A 21,007-nucleotide genomic window follows, 5' to 3' on the forward strand; every position below is an offset into this window, starting at 1 on the left:
GACAATCGTTATATCTAAAACCGGGCATTACAAGGTTGGGTTTGTCAATATTTCCTTTTAGTTGATACTTAACGAAATACCAAATTTCATGTTCTACTGTTGGGAAATGTCGCCAGGCTTCTCCGATACATAAGAGTAGATATACTTGCTGAGACTATTAAAATATGAAATCACGCGAATTTTGGCTAGATCCTTCAAAAAGGATTAATTGCTTCGCTGTCAAAATTTGGGTTTATATTAAATTACATTTAAAGCGGAATTTATATTCTCTGAGATCTTGAATTGAGAAGTTCTAAAGTTCAAAATAATAAAATTAAGAGATACCTTTATACGACGGACCTGTAAACTGCAAAATTCTGTTGGGGCAAAGTACGGTGTTATTTTAGAAATCCAAATAAACAAATTTGACCACTTGTTCAATTTATGTGGGGGAGGCCCAGAATGAGTGGATCGATACTTGTTCCTCATGTTGGTTAATTAAATCCGACATTGATTTCTTATTTTAAGGGAGTTATTATTATTCAAAATGCTGACCTTTTGTGAGTCAGGTATAGGAATGAGCAGTTGTTGTAATATAGACAACAATAATAGAATGGGTATAATTTTGAAGAAAATTGGTCACAATATTTTCACTTGACCTAAGTCATATCTAAATATTACGGTCTGCAAAGTTTGAGTTTATATGGAAATAAGATTTGCATGTTTTGTAAAAATATATTGAACCGTCTCGGACAATCCCATCGAAAGTTATCGTGCACAGACAGACGGTTATAAGTAGATCGACTTCAAACGGGTTTTTTCCAAGGAGGCTTAGGGTCTAAGACCGATGATTTTAACGACATTATTCACAGCAATGATTTGCAATTGCGTATTTGACGTTCCCAAACAGGTCCAGGTCTTCGTATGGCACCTAAATATCAGCACTTTACTATATTCGGTATTTTGATGATTGTTGCAGGTCCACGTCTTCGTATAGACCCTAAAATAACGGTAACTCCCTACATTCGGTATTTTTAAGATTTTAACAGATTTTATTTTATATGCACTAGCTGGCCCGGTCCGCATTGCCGACCTCTTCTTTTAGTCTTTAATGCATATTTTTTAAAGAATAATAATTCACAGATCTGACTTATGTAAGCGGTACAATTTTTATTCATAGTAATTTTTAAATAGAAATAAATATTCATGGCAAAAATTATAATAGATGTTCACCCACGTGTTTGGGCACCAAATAAACGAAATCGGTCGAAAATATATATGGGAGCTATATCCAAATCTGCACCAATTTTAATATAATTAGACAAATGTATATTCGTTTTAAATTCCGTTACACATTTCCAAATTCATTGAAATCAGAGATACATAGCATGTTTGGTGCATCAATCGTTTACGCATTCCAAATTTAGAAATTGTGTCTGTAGTCGATCAACATATATGTGCATATAAAATCGAAAATAAATATAAATTGTAAATAATAATAATAATAATAATAATAATAATAATAATAATAATAATAATAAAAAAAAAAAAAAAATAATAATAATAATAATAATAATAATAATAATAATAATAATAATAATAATAATAATAATAATAATAATAATAATAATAATAATAATAATAATAATAATAATAATAATAATAATAATAATAATAATAATAATAATAATAATAATAATAATAATAATAATAAAATAAAAAAAATTCTTCTTCGATGGTAAAACGGTTCATAAGCTCATTTCGACACTTTTTTTACATGTGCAGCTTTTGCGTGATAATAGTACATTTTCAGAAATCCCAACTTACTTCACCATCAAAGGCATTTATCAAATGCATATATGTTCTTCTGTAAATCCCATTCAATGCTGCGGTATGGCAACACAAATTAAAGTCATTGCTTTAAGGAGTGCCTTTGAGGCTGCCATTAAAATCCCCGAATGTCCCTTAATAAGTCATGGCATTTTGTGAAATTGCAATGGAAGACTTGATTTCAATTCAAGTGAATTCAAAAAAAAAAAAAAAATCATACGACTATTTACTTAACAAAATAAATACACGCGTTTTCAAAAAACCGTGCAGGTAGAAAGAATTTTGTTCATCAACTGGGATGAGACATTAATTTTAGTTATTTCTTGGGAGTCCAAAAAAATAAAACAACTCCCTAATTGCATTTGAGATCAGTCAGTCATTCATTCATTGTTTGTGTTGTCCATTCAGAACGAACCATTCTGTAAACAAAACAAATTATAAACATTACGATGAAAGTGTCAATAGACGTCACGTCATTGGACAATTTCACAATATTCGACAGCATCCAACGATGTGATCTTGAACTTCAGTGGCACACAAATATGCACATAAATACTAAATAATGATGAACATCGTTATTTTCCAATAAACAGATATGTGTTAAAAATTCTGCATTTTTGTTGTTGGATTTTGAAATTGAAAACAGGTTTGTCGTTGAAAAACACTGGACAACACAATGTTAGATGTCTAAATCGAGAAGGACTAATAAATTGGAATTCAATAATAATGACTTTTTCTCAGTTGCAGCATATTCCGAAAAGAATAATAACAAGAAAAAAGGAGCTTTATACCCTCCTCCATTTAGAAGAAACTTGGAAAATTGCAAAAAAAAATCCGTCGGAAAATAACGCTCAAATAAAAACCGCTTTATGGGGGCTATACGAAGACGTGGCCCTGCATAAATAATTTGTGTCATAGGCTGTAGTAACTGTTCCGAACTTTATATACGAAATTTGAAACAATTCTGATGAATAACTTTGCAAAAATCATCAAAATAGCGAATATCGGGAGAAACCGTTATATAGAGGATACAATTCCATTTAAAATAAGGGGTGGGGGTGGTAAACCAAATGAGAATAAATGCCGAAGAAATATTCTTGGAGGGTGAATTAAACCCTTGAGCACGCAGACATTTTGGCCGCAGACCTTGGACATTCCAACAGGACTCAGCATCGTCGCACTCAGTACAAAATGAAGTTCCTCGCTTTATTTCCAGCACACAATGGCCACCAGAATCGCCGGATACCAATCTTTTGGACTATTGCTTCTGGAGTATTTTGGAAAGCAAGGTTGGCACTAAAAAATACCAAAGTGTCGATCACCTCAAGCAAGCGCTTCGCCGGGAATGAGCAAAAATACCGAAGAGCAAAATTCGGGCAGCTTGTGACGGTTTCATTAGTCGTTTGAAGGCCATAATTCGTGCTAACGGGGACCAATTCTTAAAATTTTAACAGAATTGCTATCGGATTTTTTTTCTTTGTGAAAATTTCCAAAGGGTATTCAAAGTTAGGCCCCGTCGGGCTTACTGCTTTTTTACTTGCTGAGTTTTTAATACGCAACCCAAAACGCTTTAATATGAATATTGCATTTTCTCAGACTCATTACAATTTTGGTGCACAGTGTAAAAATACACATTGAGTACAGAAAAAGAATCCAGTAAGAAAAGTGCAGCTGAATAAAATCCCCCTAAAGATGGGATTAAAAATAAAGAAAAGTGAAAATACGCAAACGTTTGACGCGACTAATTTACATATGCATTCCACTTTGTGTGAGTTTTTAATAAGATTTGTAATGCTAATCATGTGTGGACTAAGACTGAATACTGCTATTTAGGGGATTTTTCCAACATTTTTCCTTTTACTGTTTAATGACTAAGGACGTAAAGAGATGTATTGAACATTGAACAGAATCTAGTGTATCCACCCAACCTACCAGTATGCGACGCGCTCTGCCGTTGGTTAAGCGGCTTTTTGGACAAAGTCCTATGCATTTTTAGTGCACAATAAAATTGAAATCGGACGAAGAATCCGGACTGATTATCACAAATGTTACGAATTAAATCTTAATCGGAAAGTTGTCTAATTGTCTTGCAATATCAAATGGATATTGGACAGATATGTGTAAATTGACTAAAAACGGAAATAACTAAAGTCAACTATGAATCCATACCCTTTCCTTTTGGAGGTTACAAACAAATGCGCTACATCTCATTATGGTGTAGGAGATAAAAAAATAAATATATATTTAAAGTGGGAGTCTATGCTTTTAGAATTCAGATTTTTTCTACAACAAAATTGCTAGACACCGACTCTGTAGCCGAGATTGGACGCAATTTGCTTTAATATGTTTAAACTCGGCTCAGTCATGGAATTGAGTTCCGTCTTTCTGAGTTGTACTCACCATAACTCTTTAGTAAATTTCCGAATCGTATAAGAATTTGCACTTGGTGACATATTTGTCAAATCATTTTCGAAAAGATAAAATAATCCGTTTACCTCTTCTTGATTCGTCGAACAGACTTTGCATTAATTTATTATACCCTACAACACTATGTGTTGGGGGTATTATAAGTTTGATTGGGCCAAAAATTATGTAACACCTCGAAATATTGGTTTCCCACATAGGAAAGTATATATGGATCTTCCTAGCTCGCCGAGCTGAGTCGATCTAGCTATGTATGTCCGTCCGTCCGTCTGTCCGTCTGTCCATGTTAATTTGTAATCACTCTACAGGTCGCAATTATGGCCCGATCTTCACCAAATTTAGAATGCAGGTGGGGCTAGGGTCAGAATAGAACCCTATTTCTTTTGGAGATGATCGCATAACATTTAGGGGTTGAAATGGACCAAATACTGAAAAATTTCTTGATTTTCCAGTTGCTCTACAGGTCGCAGTTATAGACCAATCGACACGGAATTTCGCATGTAGCTAGAGTTTAGGGCGGGGAAGAAGCCTACCAATTTGGGTGGTCATCGGATAATGTTTAGAGGGTAAAATAGACCATATCTTTTGTGTAGAAAAAATGCAAAATTTTTCATTAAACCGCGAATATTTTAAATCCCGGCGAACTCACAAAGCCATGACAAGGTTACTTCTGACCTTTACATTGATGTTAACATCCAACAAATCGGATATATAGCAAAATATGTGCGATATATATGTTTATCAAAGAAGATATGCTTGAAAAATCTCTTATATGTCGAAAACAGCTGAACTGATTTCGACAGTTCTCATTAATTCAGAATGGCCTCTTGGCAGGAAAGAAAAAACGTCTAAAAAAATCGCATAAAAATATCTCTCTAAAGATGAAAATATTGGTTTTGTAACATTTTCTCATATTTTTTCAATTTTGTCATATTTTTGGCATAATTTTATTTTGAATTAAACATTTGGTAATATTTCTACAGCTAACAAAACTAAGTAGTTAGGATATCAGGATATCATATACAGATCACATTTATGGCCCGATCATTACAAAATTTTGCATGGGGATAAGATGAGGGTCAGAATAGAAGCCTACTCTTTTTGGAATTTCGCATGTAGCTAGAGTTTAGGGCGGGGAAGAAGCCTACCAATTTGGGTGGTCATCGGATAATGTTTAGAGGGTAAAATAGACCATATCTTTTGTGTAGAAAAAATGCAAAATTTTTCATTAAACCGCGAATATTTTAAATCCCGGCGAACTCACAAAGCCATGACAAGGTTACTTCTGACCTTTACATTGATGTTAACATCCAACAAATCGGATATATAGCAAAATATGTGCGATATATATGTTTATCAAAGAAGATATGCTTGAAAAATCTCTTATATGTCGAAAACAGCTGAACTGATTTCGACAGTTCTCATTAATTCAGAATGGCCTCTTGGCAGGAAAGAAAAAACGTCTAAAAAAATCGCATAAAAATATCTCTCTAAAGATGAAAATATTGGTTTTGTAACATTTTCTCATATTTTTTCAATTTTGTCATATTTTTGGCATAATTTTATTTTGAATTAAACATTTGGTAATATTTCTACAGCTAACAAAACTAAGTAGTTAGGATATCAGGATATCATATACAGATCACATTTATGGCCCGATCATTACAAAATTTTGCATGGGGATAAGATGAGGGTCAGAATAGAAGCCTACTCTTTTTGGAGATGATCGCCATATATTTAGGGGTTGAAATGGACCAAAAAACTGCAAAATTGTCAGCCGGTCGTATTTATCGCCTGATCCTCACGCACATTTGAATGGGGGTTACCGGACATTGCAAAAGCCAAGCAGTTTTGGATGGCCATCCAAAAATATTCAATGTGTGAAATAGTTTGCCAACTTTTGTAGACAAAATACAAAAATGTCCATTCCAGTGACTTTTTGGAGAATTCACAAATAAAGGAAAGACGCACTTCTGACTATTTCGTTAACGCTGATTTCGTTGAAGAATATAGTCAAATGGCTGTATCTCATATAGATGCGTTTCAGTCAAAAACCAATAATAAATGTTAATCTTTTGCCACTTCTGAGAGATTATAGGTCTTTGGGAAATATTAGTTCAGATCTAGGAAGACCATTTACGTGCAACATCTATCAATAAATTGGAAATGAGCAAATTAGTTATTCGAAAATTAGAGAACGAAACCTAATGTTTTTCTTTTATTATTTGTCACAATATCTTGTGGAATTCTTTCGAGTATCTCGCATATATAAACTGTATCGTTTTTTATAGTGTTGTAGGGTATTCAACGGTCGGCCCCGCTCGACTGTAGCCTTTGCTTACTTGTTTTTCTATATGTTTATTATATCCTCAGCCATATGGCTACAGGGGCTATACATATATCATTTGAAACGGACAAAACATGATAACTTTCGAAGGGAGCATTCGATTTGTTTCAAATTTGGCACTTCGGAATATTATCAAACTTAGATCAAGCTCGGAGATAGCCAATATCGATCCACTTCTACATCCCCACAAAAGGTCTAAATTTTCACAGAAAATAATTTTTCTTATACAACAAGACAGGAGCATTAAATTTTATGCAATTTTTGCAAATCCTAATATTTTTATCAGTGCTAGGTCAGGTGCGAAGATAGACAATATCGGCTCACTCCATCAAGTACCTCTCCACAAAAGGTCCACATTTTGAAAAATTTTAACTCTTATAAAATATGAAATAAGTGCCCGATTATTTTAAACCAACACATGGTCTGATATGAGGATAGGATGTATAGTGAAGTGGGAAATATCGGTCCACTCCTTCTGTTATTTTCCACGCAGTACATGACTTAGGTCAGATACTAAATGGACAGTATTGGCCAACCCTTTCGAAATCTCACCCATAAAGTGCTAAAAGCTTCAAAAATCATAACGCAAGTCAACATATATGTAAACAGAGAGATATCCGCTGAGGGTATACATCTGTCAGAAAAACCGACTGATATTTTAAACTATTTCCTATGCTTCCATTTTATATTTTTATATTTTGAGATCTAGGGAAAATTTAAATAAATGACGAAAAGTTTTTAAAGCTCTCCTACAATAATACCACCTGATTTTCGGTATTTTGAAGACTTTATTCATTATATTCAATCGAGCGTCTATAATTTGAGATTTAAAGTTCTTATTGGATTGGAACCAATCTAACTGGTTGGGTATTTTGAGACTTTTAGCCATAAATCTCAACTAAATTGGCAGTACATTTTATTATCTATCTCTACAATTTTTTTTTAAATTTCAATCGTTTTACCCCGAGCTCATTTTTCAATATTTGGCGAATGGAATATTGCGATATATTCAGCTCATGAGCCATTTTTCGGCCACTGCGACGCGGGTTTCGATCAAGTCGTTTCTTTACTTTTCGAACATTTATGCTGATGTTGCTGTTTTCTTCCGCCCACTTCCTCGACGTCGGGCTACGCTACTGGTAGCGGTTACGAGCGATGGTACGAGACACAAAAGATTTATTCACATCTAAATGCTGGAATGCTCTAACGATAGCCACTTGTTGTTTTCCAGTCAAATATAAAGGAATGGTGTAGGAGATAAAAAAATATGGTGTAGGAGATAAAAAAATAAATATATATTTAAAGTGGGAGTCTATGCTTTTAGAATTCAGATTTTTTCTACAACAAAATTGCTAGACACCGACTCTGTAGCCGAGATTGGACGCAATTTGCTTTAATATGTTTAAACTCGGCTCAGTCATGGAATTGAGTTCCGTCTTTCTGAGTTGTACTCACCATAACTCTTTAGTAAATTTCCGAATCGTATAAGAATTTGCACTTGGTGACATATTTGTCAAATCATTTTCGAAAAGATAAAATAATCCGTTTACCTCTTCTTGATTCGTCGAACAGACTTTGCATTAATTTATTATACCCTACAACACTATGTGTTGGGGGTATTATAAGTTTGATTGGGCCAAAAATTATGTAACACCTCGAAATATTGGTTTCCCACATAGGAAAGTATATATGGATCTTCCTAGCTCGCCGAGCTGAGTCGATCTAGCTATGTATGTCCGTCCGTCCGTCTGTCCGTCTGTCCGTCTGTCCATGTTAATTTGTAATCACTCTACAGGTCGCAATTATGGCCCGATCTTCACCAAATTTAGAATGCAGGTGGGGCTAGGGTCAGAATAGAACCCTATTTCTTTTGGAGATGATCGCATAACATTTAGGGGTTGAAATGGACCAAATACTGAAAAATTTCTTGATTTTCCAGTTGCTCTACAGGTCGCAGTTATAGACCAATCGACACGGAATTTCGCATGTAGCTAGAGTTTAGGGCGGGGAAGAAGCCTACCAATTTGGGTGGTCATCGGATAATGTTTAGAGGGTAAAATAGACCATATCTTTTGTGTAGAAAAAATGCAAAATTTTTCATTAAACCGCGAATATTTTAAATCCCGGCGAACTCACAAAGCCATGACAAGGTTACTTCTGACCTTTACATTGATGTTAACATCCAACAAATCGGATATATAGCAAAATATGTGCGATATATATGTTTATCAAAGAAGATATGCTTGAAAAATCTCTTATATGTCGAAAACAGCTGAACTGATTTCGACAGTTCTCATTAATTCAGAATGGCCTCTTGGCAGGAAAGAAAAAACGTCTAAAAAAATCGCATAAAAATATCTCTCTAAAGATGAAAATATTGGTTTTGTAACATTTTCTCATATTTTTTCAATTTTGTCATATTTTTGGCATAATTTTATTTTGAATTAAACATTTGGTAATATTTCTACAGCTAACAAAACTAAGTAGTTATGATATCAGGATATCATATACAGATCACATTTATGGCCCGATCATTACAAAATTTTGCATGGGGATAAGATGAGGGTCAGAATAGAAGCCTACTCTTTTTGGAGATGATCGCCATATATTTAGGGGTTGAAATGGACCAAAAAACTGCAAAATTGTCAGCCGGTCGTATTTATCGCCTGATCCTCACGCACATTTGAATGGGGGTTACCGGACATTGCAAAAGCCAAGCAGTTTTGGATGGCCATCCAAAAATATTCAATGTGTGAAATAGTTTGCCAACTTTTGTAGACAAAATACAAAAATGTCCATTCCAGTGACTTTTTGGAGAATTCACAAATAAAGGAAAGACGCACTTCTGACTATTTCGTTAACGCTGATTTCGTTGAAGAATATAGTCAAATGGCTGTATCTCATATAGATGCGTTTCAGTCAAAAACCAATAATAAATGTTAATCTTTTGCCACTTCTGAGAGATTATAGGTCTTTGGGAAATATTAGTTCAGATCTAGGAAGACCATTTACGTGCAACATCTATCAATAAATTGGAAATGAGCAAATTAGTTATTCGAAAATTAGAGAACGAAACCTAATGTTTTTCTTTTATTATTTGTCACAATATCTTGTGGAATTCTTTCGAGTATCTCGCATATATAAACTGTATCGTTTTTTATAGTGTTGTAGGGTATTCAACGGTCGGCCCCGCTCGACTGTAGCCTTTGCTTACTTGTTTTTCTATATGTTTATTATATCCTCAGCCATATGGCTACAGGGGCTATACATATATCATTTGAAACGGACAAAACATGATAACTTTCGAAGGGAGCATTCGATTTGTTTCAAATTTGGCACTTCGGAATATTATCAAACTTAGATCAAGCTCGGAGATAGCCAATATCGATCCACTTCTACATCCCCACAAAAGGTCTAAATTTTCACAGAAAATAATTTTTCTTATACAACAAGACAGGAGCATTAAATTTTATGCAATTTTTGCAAATCCTAATATTTTTATCAGTGCTAGGTCAGGTGCGAAGATAGACAATATCGGCTCACTCCATCAAGTACCTCTCCACAAAAGGTCCACATTTTGAAAAATTTTAACTCTTATAAAATATGAAATAAGTGCCCGATTATTTTAAACCAACACATGGTCTGATATGAGGATAGGATGTATAGTGAAGTGGGAAATATCGGTCCACTCCTTCTGTTATTTTCCACGCAGTACATGACTTAGGTCAGATACTAAATGGACAGTATTGGCCAACCCTTTCGAAATCTCACCCATAAAGTGCTAAAAGCTTCAAAAATCATAACGCAAGTCAACATATATGTAAACAGAGAGATATCCGCTGAGGGTATACATCTGTCAGAAAAACCGACTGATATTTTAAACTATTTCCTATGCTTCCATTTTATATTTTTATATTTTGAGATCTAGGGAAAATTTAAATAAATGACGAAAAGTTTTTAAAGCTCTCCTACAATAATACCACCTGATTTTCGGTATTTTGAAGACTTTATTCATTATATTCAATCGAGCGTCTATAATTTGAGATTTAAAGTTCTTATTGGATTGGAACCAATCTAACTGGTTGGGTATTTTGAGACTTTTAGCCATAAATCTCAACTAAATTGGCAGTACATTTTATTATCTATCTCTACAATTTTTTTTTAAATTTCAATCGTTTTACCCCGAGCTCATTTTTCAATATTTGGCGAATGGAATATTGCGATATATTCAGCTCATGAGCCATTTTTCGGCCACTGCGACGCGGGTTTCGATCAAGTCGTTTCTTTACTTTTCGAACATTTATGCTGATGTTGCTGTTTTCTTCCGCCCACTTCCTCGACGTCGGGCTACGCTACTGGTAGCGGTTACGAGCGATGGTACGAGACACAAAAGATTTATTCACATCTAAATGCTGGAATGCTCTAACGATAGCCACTTGTTGTTTTCCAGTCAAATATAAAGGAATGGTGTAGGAGATAAAAAAATATGGTGTAGGAGATAAAAAAATAAATATATATTTAAAGTGGGAGTCTATGCTTTTAGAATTCAGATTTTTTCTACAACAAAATTGCTAGACACCGACTCTGTAGCCGAGATTGGACGCAATTTGCTTTAATATGTTTAAACTCGGCTCAGTCATGGAATTGAGTTCCGTCTTTCTGAGTTGTACTCACCATAACTCTTTAGTAAATTTCCGAATCGTATAAGAATTTGCACTTGGTGACATATTTGTCAAATCATTTTCGAAAAGATAAAATAATCCGTTTACCTCTTCTTGATTCGTCGAACAGACTTTGCATTAATTTATTATACCCTACAACACTATGTGTTGGGGGTATTATAAGTTTGATTGGGCCAAAAATTATGTAACACCTCGAAATATTGGTTTCCCACATAGGAAAGTATATATGGATCTTCCTAGCTCGCCGAGCTGAGTCGATCTAGCTATGTATGTCCGTCCGTCCGTCTGTCCGTCTGTCCGTCTGTCCGTCTGTCCATGTTAATTTGTAATCACTCTACAGGTCGCAATTATGGCCCGATCTTCACCAAATTTAGAATGCAGGTGGGGCTAGGGTCAGAATAGAACCCTATTTCTTTTGGAGATGATCGCATAACATTTAGGGGTTGAAATGGACCAAATACTGAAAAATTTCTTGATTTTCCAGTTGCTCTACAGGTCGCAGTTATAGACCAATCGACACGGAATTTCGCATGTAGCTAGAGTTTAGGGCGGGGAAGAAGCCTACCAATTTGGGTGGTCATCGGATAATGTTTAGAGGGTAAAATAGACCATATCTTTTGTGTAGAAAAAATGCAAAATTTTTCATTAAACCGCGAATATTTTAAATCCCGGCGAACTCACAAAGCCATGACAAGGTTACTTCTGACCTTTACATTGATGTTAACATCCAACAAATCGGATATATAGCAAAATATGTGCGATATATATGTTTATCAAAGAAGATATGCTTGAAAAATCTCTTATATGTCGAAAACAGCTGAACTGATTTCGACAGTTCTCATTAATTCAGAATGGCCTCTTGGCAGGAAAGAAAAAACGTCTAAAAAAATCGCATAAAAATATCTCTCTAAAGATGAAAATATTGGTTTTGTAACATTTTCTCATATTTTTTCAATTTTGTCATATTTTTGGCATAATTTTATTTTGAATTAAACATTTGGTAATATTTCTACAGCTAACAAAACTAAGTAGTTAGGATATCAGGATATCATATACAGATCACATTTATGGCCCGATCATTACAAAATTTTGCATGGGGATAAGATGAGGGTCAGAATAGAAGCCTACTCTTTTTGGAGATGATCGCCATATATTTAGGGGTTGAAATGGACCAAAAAACTGCAAAATTGTCAGCCGGTCGTATTTATCGCCTGATCCTCACGCACATTTGAATGGGGGTTACCGGACATTGCAAAAGCCAAGCAGTTTTGGATGGCCATCCAAAAATATTCAATGTGTGAAATAGTTTGCCAACTTTTGTAGACAAAATACAAAAATGTCCATTCCAGTGACTTTTTGGAGAATTCACAAATAAAGGAAAGACGCACTTCTGACTATTTCGTTAACGCTGATTTCGTTGAAGAATATAGTCAAATGGCTGTATCTCATATAGATGCGTTTCAGTCAAAAACCAATAATAAATGTTAATCTTTTGCCACTTCTGAGAGATTATAGGTCTTTGGGAAATATTAGTTCAGATCTAGGAAGACCATTTACGTGCAACATCTATCAATAAATTGGAAATGAGCAAATTAGTTATTCGAAAATTAGAGAACGAAACCTAATGTTTTTCTTTTATTATTTGTCACAATATCTTGTGGAATTCTTTCGAGTATCTCGCATATATAAACTGTATCGTTTTTTATAGTGTTGTAGGGTATTCAACGGTCGGCCCCGCTCGACTGTAGCCTTTGCTTACTTGTTTTTCTATATGTTTATTATATCCTCAGCCATATGGCTACAGGGGCTATACATATATCATTTGAAACGGACAAAACATGATAACTTTCGAAGGGAGCATTCGATTTGTTTCAAATTTGGCACTTCGGAATATTATCAAACTTAGATCAAGCTCGGAGATAGCCAATATCGATCCACTTCTACATCCCCACAAAAGGTCTAAATTTTCACAGAAAATAATTTTTCTTATACAACAAGACAGGAGCATTAAATTTTATGCAATTTTTGCAAATCCTAATATTTTTATCAGTGCTAGGTCAGGTGCGAAGATAGACAATATCGGCTCACTCCATCAAGTACCTCTCCACAAAAGGTCCACATTTTGAAAAATTTTAACTCTTATAAAATATGAAATAAGTGCCCGATTATTTTAAACCAACACATGGTCTGATATGAGGATAGGATGTATAGTGAAGTGGGAAATATCGGTCCACTCCTTCTGTTATTTTCCACGCAGTACATGACTTAGGTCAGATACTAAATGGACAGTATTGGCCAACCCTTTCGAAATCTCACCCATAAAGTGCTAAAAGCTTCAAAAATCATAACGCAAGTCAACATATATGTAAACAGAGAGATATCCGCTGAGGGTATACATCTGTCAGAAAAACCGACTGATATTTTAAACTATTTCCTATGCTTCCATTTTATATTTTTATATTTTGAGATCTAGGGAAAATTTAAATAAATGACGAAAAGTTTTTAAAGCTCTCCTACAATAATACCACCTGATTTTCGGTATTTTGAAGACTTTATTCATTATATTCAATCGAGCGTCTATAATTTGAGATTTAAAGTTCTTATTGGATTGGAACCAATCTAACTGGTTGGGTATTTTGAGACTTTTAGCCATAAATCTCAACTAAATTGGCAGTACATTTTATTATCTATCTCTACAATTTTTTTTTAAATTTCAATCGTTTTACCCCGAGCTCATTTTTCAATATTTGGCGAATGGAATATTGCGATATATTCAGCTCATGAGCCATTTTTCGGCCACTGCGACGCGGGTTTCGATCAAGTCGTTTCTTTACTTTTCGAACATTTATGCTGATGTTGCTGTTTTCTTCCGCCCACTTCCTCGACGTCGGGCTACGCTACTGGTAGCGGTTACGAGCGATGGTACGAGACACAAAAGATTTATTCACATCTAAATGCTGGAATGCTCTAACGATAGCCACTTGTTGTTTTCCAGTCAAATATAAAGGAATCACACTATCAAGCTTGAATCCCATCACGAATAATTTTTTTTCTGGGAAATTCTCACTAAAATGCTTCTGTTCGCTTATAAACAATATAATGAGCTGTCACTGGAATAATTTTAACAGCTATCGGACGAGTGGTTTAGAAATGACAACAGTATAAACTTAGTTGCAGTTTTGGCCATATGGGTATATCGTGGTGATACAGGGTGATTTGTCATCTTACCCTGTTTGACCACGATATATATTTAAGACGTCTCCTGAAGTAATAATAATAATATAATGTCAATTCATCATTAATAAGAAACATTTCCTTTGACCTCAATGTGTGTAAAAATCTCAAAACACTTTAAAACCTGAATATTTGCTAATGGATTTACGTAAAGATAAAGCTGGTTTTCTTAAAATATACTTTTAATTCTAATTTGAATTTTGACCCCGACAACAATTGATATATAAACGTACCTTTTCCGTAATTTGATCCAGTTAACAAATATATTGCAAAGCATTAAAATAATTAAATAAATAACAAATAAATATTTAAATCCAAAAACAGAAACGGCCGAAATGAGGATTTTAATTCTATCGCTACTGTTTGTGGCTATTACGGCCGCAGTAGCAACACCAGTGGATCCGGTAGCTGTCAAGAGTCAAAAAGAAGAAATGAACGATAAACTCGTCAGTCTCTCCGATGTTTCTGATGTTGGTGCAACTCACTCGGATGAAGCCGAGCGCAAAGAACGTGGAATATTGGCCGTTGGTTTGGGCTATAAACCATTTGGATGGGGTTATGGCTGGGGCTGGGGATACAGACCTTGGGGTTGGAGTGTCTCTAAGAGCTGGGGAGTTGGCTGGGGCGGTTATGGCGGTTGGGGAGGCAATGGCGGCTGGGGACCTGGTTGTTTTGGTCCATGTTGATTGTTGTAATGTTGAAGTAAATAAAATAAAACTATTTATTTATTTAAAATCAAAAGTGTTTTATTTAAAATTAAAGTTAATTTCACTTCTGTTGTTCAGATCCTCAGCCTGATGACAGCAGACGGTATGCTTACATTATTTGATAAAATCAAAAGTGTATCTCATTGAAAGAAAGGTTTAAGACCCCATATATCTGTGAATGAAATCAGTTTCAGATCATTTGAGTACTTTTCATTGAGTACCATTTAGTACTTTTAGAACAATTACACTGTGCAACAACAAAAATCCAGCTGATTATGAGTAGAGCTAGAAATAAGAGAAAGTAGAGCCTTTTGAAATTCTACATCGAAAAGTGACCAAAGCACCTTTGGAAATTTTCGGATTAAAATTCCTCGGAATCCGGGCATTTTAGTTATATAGTGTATTCGGCAATATTGCAGATAAAATACGACTTATTACGTAGATTTTAACCCTCAAGCTATTTAACAAATGGTCCTGTTTTTAAAATATGGTTAAAAACTTCCTTTAAACTGGATCGTAGCAAGTCAAAATATTCTACAAAGTGATTATCGATAAAGTTCTACTATAGGACCGGGAAAAGGCCAAGAGTCTAAATCTGACCGAAACGCCAGGAATTATTATATTAAAAACTATTTTAGGGTAAAAGACGTTAATTTAGTGAGTTTGTAGAAAAATCTCTAATAAAGTATCATTCTAGAATGATGATGTCGAAAACGAAATATTTTTTTAATAAATTAAGTATTCAAACAAAAGATACATTTTTTTTTTAAATTTTATTGAATGAAAGCAAAAAATGTCGGAAAGAGCATCAAATTTTAGAATAAGTTTAGAATTGTTCGAATTTGTCACCTTTGGCACGAACTATGGCCTTCAAACGGCCAATGAAACCGTCACACGCTGTCCGAATGTTGCTCTGCAGTATTTTGGCCCATTCCCGGCGAAGCGCTTGCTTAAGGTGATCGACATTTTGGTATTTTTTAGTGCCAACCTTGCTTTCCAAAATACTCCAGACACAATAGTCCTACGGATTGGTATCCGGAGATTTTGGTGGCCTTTGTGCGATGGAAATAAAGCGAGGAACCTCATTTTGTAACCATTCTTAGGTGGCGCGTGCTGAGTGCGATGGTGTTGAGTCCTGCTGGAATTTAAAAGGCCTGCGGCCAAAATATTTGTGCCCCCAAGGCTTAAATACACCATCCAGAATCTTTTCACGATAATATTCGGCATTTTTTCCGATGCCACGGTCGATTAACACGAGCGGAGAGCCACCATGATCATTTTATGTGTTTACAAACTGCTGGATAACGAATGTTTTCTCATCGGAGAAAACCAAATTCGGCAGTTCACCACCTTCCGCCAAGGTAAGCAACTCTTTAGCTCTTTTGAATATATTTTCTTTTTGTTGCGGTGTAAGTTCTTGCACTTTTTGGAATTTCAATGGCCATACCCCTAGTTCATTTTTCATTATTTGCCGAATGGAATATTGCGACATATTCAGCTCACGAGCCATTTTTCGGCCAAAGCGACGCGGGTTTCGATCAATTCGCTTCTGCGATCACATTTCCGAAACCAACTTCATATGTCCAGGCTATACATGAACCCTAATACCCAATTTTACCCACTTGTAACAAATAAAATAATATTTAGTTAATTTCGTGCATTTGTGGTACACATTTCCGAACCCCACTTTCCAACCCCAATTCTTTACCTTAACCCCTCCCACTAGTAGTGGCCCCAATACCAACATTTCAAATTACCAGCTTTTTCCGTTCTCCCAATACGGAATTGTACCAAATTTAGTACCATTTTTACAGTCCTTACACAGAGTACATATTTCAAAAATCACCTCCCATTTCCGAAAACCTCTTTTGTTTGTCTATTCTATACAACATCGAAGGCTGTCACTGCAAATTTCAGATTTTCTGCTCTATTCCTTCCACAAATACCAAAGAAAATACTATTTAGTACTATTCGTACTTTCGAGTACGTATTTCCAAATACCCCGCCATGTATTAACCAAACCGACCGACCGACTGCTGACGGGGCCAGGGTGTCTATATAGCCATAGATGAGCTGGGACGGGCCAGGGAGTCTATATAGCCATAAATGAGCAGGTTACGGGGCTAGGGAGTCTATGTAGCCATAGATGAGCTGGTTACGGGGCCAGGAAGTCTATGTAGCCATAGACGAGCTGGTGACGGGGCCAGGGAGTCTACGTAGCCATAGACGAGCTGGTGAGGGGGCCAGGGAGTCTATGTAGCCATAGACGAGCTGGTGACGGGGCCAGGGAGTCTATGTAGCCATAGACAAGCTGCCTTGGGGCTATATAGATATAGTCTACGCAGCCAAATTTATTACCATTTAGAACTTTTTAGTACGTATTACCAAAACCATCTTAAGATCTCAACCCTAGCAGTATCTTAATGCCAAGTTTCCGATTTTAAGCAGTATCCCATCACGCAATATCAAATTTAGAACCATTTAGTACGCATGCTGATCGCATCGATTCGAAGCCCAACTTTTTATCTTAACACTACCCAGCAGCAGACCGCAATACCAATATTTTTAATTTCCAGATCAATCCATTCAACGAGAACCAAATTGTACCGAATTTAGTAACATTTAGTACAGTTACTAAACTTAGTACACATCTCTAAAATAATACCAACTTATTTCAACACTGCTTACCAAACTTAATGTTGGTACCAAATGGCTAGAAATTTAGAGTTTTTAGTACTTTTACACCGAATTTCCAAAAAGCTTAGAACACACCTGCCCAACAACATTGACACAAATAGGAAATGTCAAAATTCTAGCTTCAGCCGTTCCCCTTGGGCGTTGATAATTCACTCAGCCATATTACCAAAAGTCGGGATATTTTTGTGACCTTTTAATATTTATAGATCAATATTGAGGGAATCAAATGAATCAAAACTCTAATGTTCAACATCAAACTTATTATTTTTCGGAATATTATATGCATCAAATATTTCTCAAAGGTACATTAAATTTCGAATTTATACATAACGTGCGTCATTTAAAACAAAGATCTCGTAAAGCTTTTATCAACCCATAAATACCCCCATTTAATATTCAAATTAAACAAATGCTAGGAAAACTTCAATATTTCGTAGAAAAAATCCTTATTTCACTAAAAAAAATTTAACAATTATTTACATAAATAGACCTAAACTAAAAACTCGTTAAAGATGCCAATAAAAATACTCTGTTTTGAGGCGAATAATTATTGTCTTCGATAAACATTTTATGACTAGGCAAAACAAACCATTAAAAACCAACACGAAAAATTTATTTGGTTTTGAAAAATGTAAAAATAAGAGATCGTAATATTTTCAATAATTTCGAGATGCAGTTTAATTAGCACTACGGCTGTGTTAATTCCACTTAGAGAGCTGTGAAAAAAAGTAATAATCCCTGTAAACCACAACTCAAATGCATGAGGGGGGATGCAAGTGCAGCGAGGGGCTACTAAGGCGTGAATTAACAATGTTCGAATTAAGCACTCGCCCAGGTATTACGTTTAATAATCCCCCGTGTGATCTTCATGAGCCAACAAAAAATACTAAAAAAGAACATTTCAACAATTTTCGTCATAAAAATATTTGTCATAGTTCTGCAATGCAACTGGCGATGAGGATGATTGCAGACAGATGCCATATAAAAACACGCCTCTTTTCACAAACGATTGGCAGTTTTGAGTTTGTTCTCATCTTTAGTACACATCGGAACGCTTCGTATTCAAATCAAAAGTTGTAAAGTCCGTTTAAAATGAGACTCTTAATAGTGTTCGTATTGGCTGCCTCGGTCGTGGCAGTAATCGGATTACCCGCTGATACGGATACCGTTGCCAAGGATGTAAATGTGGATAATTTGGATGAACCCATCAGTTTGTCAGATGTTGCCGATGCTGGTGATAGCCATTCGAACAGTGCTGATCGAAAAGCCAGGTGGGGCTTTGGCTGGGGCTACAGACCCTGGGGCTGGGGTGGTGGCTGGGGAGGCTATGGTGGTTATGGTTACGGAGGATATGGCTATGGAGGATATGGTTACCATCGCCCATGGGGTTATTACTGGGGATAAAATCCATTTCTATAATAAAAAAAATAAATATATTTTTTAAATATTTTCACTGAATAAAATGAGAATCGTATAATTTTATTGTGCCGACTTTTAAGGAAAGTGTACAAAGTCAATTAATATTTTTATCGAAAAAATGTACTGTTCTTCACAAGCATACAATTCTAAGTTGATATAATCAGCATACAATTCTAAGTTGATATAACTAAATCATCATATTAAGATAGAGGTTACACTTTTCCAGATAAGTTAATGAAATTTCTGATACATATTTTAGTGAACCTAAAATATTTGATATTGAAAATGGACTATGTCGGTTTAAATTTAGGTGTAGCCCCTATATACCAGTTTCTGCTGATTTTCCGTATTCCAAACTTTTGGTCTCAATTTCTAACCAAATTGTAAAATATATTCAAGGTAGGTCCACTTTTGTTATTGTACCCACATAACTATACCTTCTTGTTTTTATACCCTCCACCATAGTATGGAGGGTATATTAAGTTTGTCATTACGTTTATAACACCTCGAAATATACATTTTAGACCCCACAAAGTATAAATATATTCTTGATCAGCATCAAATTCTATGTCGATTTAGCTATATCCGTCCGTCTGTGGAAATCACTCTAGCTTCCGAACGAATTAGCGACAATATTAATCGGAATTGTTTCAAATTTGATATTTGAAGTTCGTAATGAAAACTACAGCCTAATACAGAAAATTGTCCAAGCAGGTCTACGTCTTCGTATAGCCTCCATATAACGGTACCCCCAATATTCGGTATTTTTATGATTTTAGCGACATTATTCACCGAAATTGTTTCAAATTGGCTATTTGAAGTTCGTAATGAATACTACAGCCTAAGACAGAAAATTGTCTGTGCAGGTCCACATCTTCGTAAAGCCCCCATATAACGATACCTCCCGATATTCGATACTTTGATGATATTAGCGACATTATTCACCGGAATTGTTTCAAATTGGCTATTTGAAGTTCGTAATGAATACTGCAGCCTATGACAGAAAATTGTCTGTGCAGGTCCACGTCTTCCTATAGCCCCCATTCGACAGAAAATTGTCTGTGCAGGTCTGTGCAGGTCCACGTCTTCGTATATATAACGGTACCTCCCGAATATAACGGTACCTGCCGATATTCGGTATTTTTATTTTAGCTGCATTATTTACCGATTTTTTTTATTAAAGTTTCGCATTTGAATATTGTAATGGTTTATGACAAAAGTTGCCTATGCAGGTCCACGTTGTCGTAAAGACCCTAATATAACGGCTACATTCGGTATTTTAAAGATTTTAACAGAAAATTGCCAAAATCGTTCCAAATGGTGGAGGGTATTCAAGAATCGGCCCGGGCGAACTTACAGCTTTTTTATTTGTTTTTTTTTTTTTTCTCACAAAAGGGATAGAATAGATTTAAGTTAAGCTATTTCGTGTCACAAAGGTTCACAATAACTGACCAATTTCGACGTTTTTAATAAATAAAAAAAAATACAAAAATCGAATGAGAAAAAAGCCATGTCAGTCCATTGACATTAGACTGGGTAAAAACGGTATTCGGTTAGCAGATAAAAATGCCTATAAGGTTTTAGGTTCCTAAAACAAATTTTACAACCAAATCGAGTAGAAAATGTGGTCCAAACCCTCGAAATAGGAAAAATCAGGTGGAAAATTAAATGGCCGCTACTTTGAAACA

The 21,007-nt window shown here is 35.2% G+C and overlaps 2 protein-coding genes across 2 annotated transcripts; both read left to right on the top strand.

Annotated features, from left to right (window-relative positions):
- The first annotated feature begins 14,831 nt into the window (after positions 1-14,831).
- On the top strand, positions 14,832-15,182 carry LOC101896404 (cuticle protein 64-like). Its single transcript, XM_005185616.2, has one exon. The coding sequence runs from the start codon at positions 14,832-14,834 to the stop codon at positions 15,180-15,182; it is 351 nt and encodes a 116-aa protein (XP_005185673.2).
- Positions 15,183-18,992: 3,810 nt separating this feature from the next.
- On the top strand, positions 18,993-19,304 carry LOC131804534 (sulfur globule protein CV3-like). The gene has a single exon (XM_059127528.1). The coding sequence runs from the start codon at positions 18,993-18,995 to the stop codon at positions 19,302-19,304; it is 312 nt and encodes a 103-aa protein (XP_058983511.1).
- Positions 19,305-21,007: the final 1,703 nt, after the last annotated feature.

The sequence above is a fragment of the Musca domestica genome, unplaced genomic scaffold (assembly GCF_030504385.1).
Source record: "Musca domestica strain aabys unplaced genomic scaffold, Musca_domestica.polishedcontigs.V.1.1 10, whole genome shotgun sequence".
NCBI lineage: Eukaryota > Metazoa > Arthropoda > Insecta > Diptera > Muscidae > Musca > Musca domestica.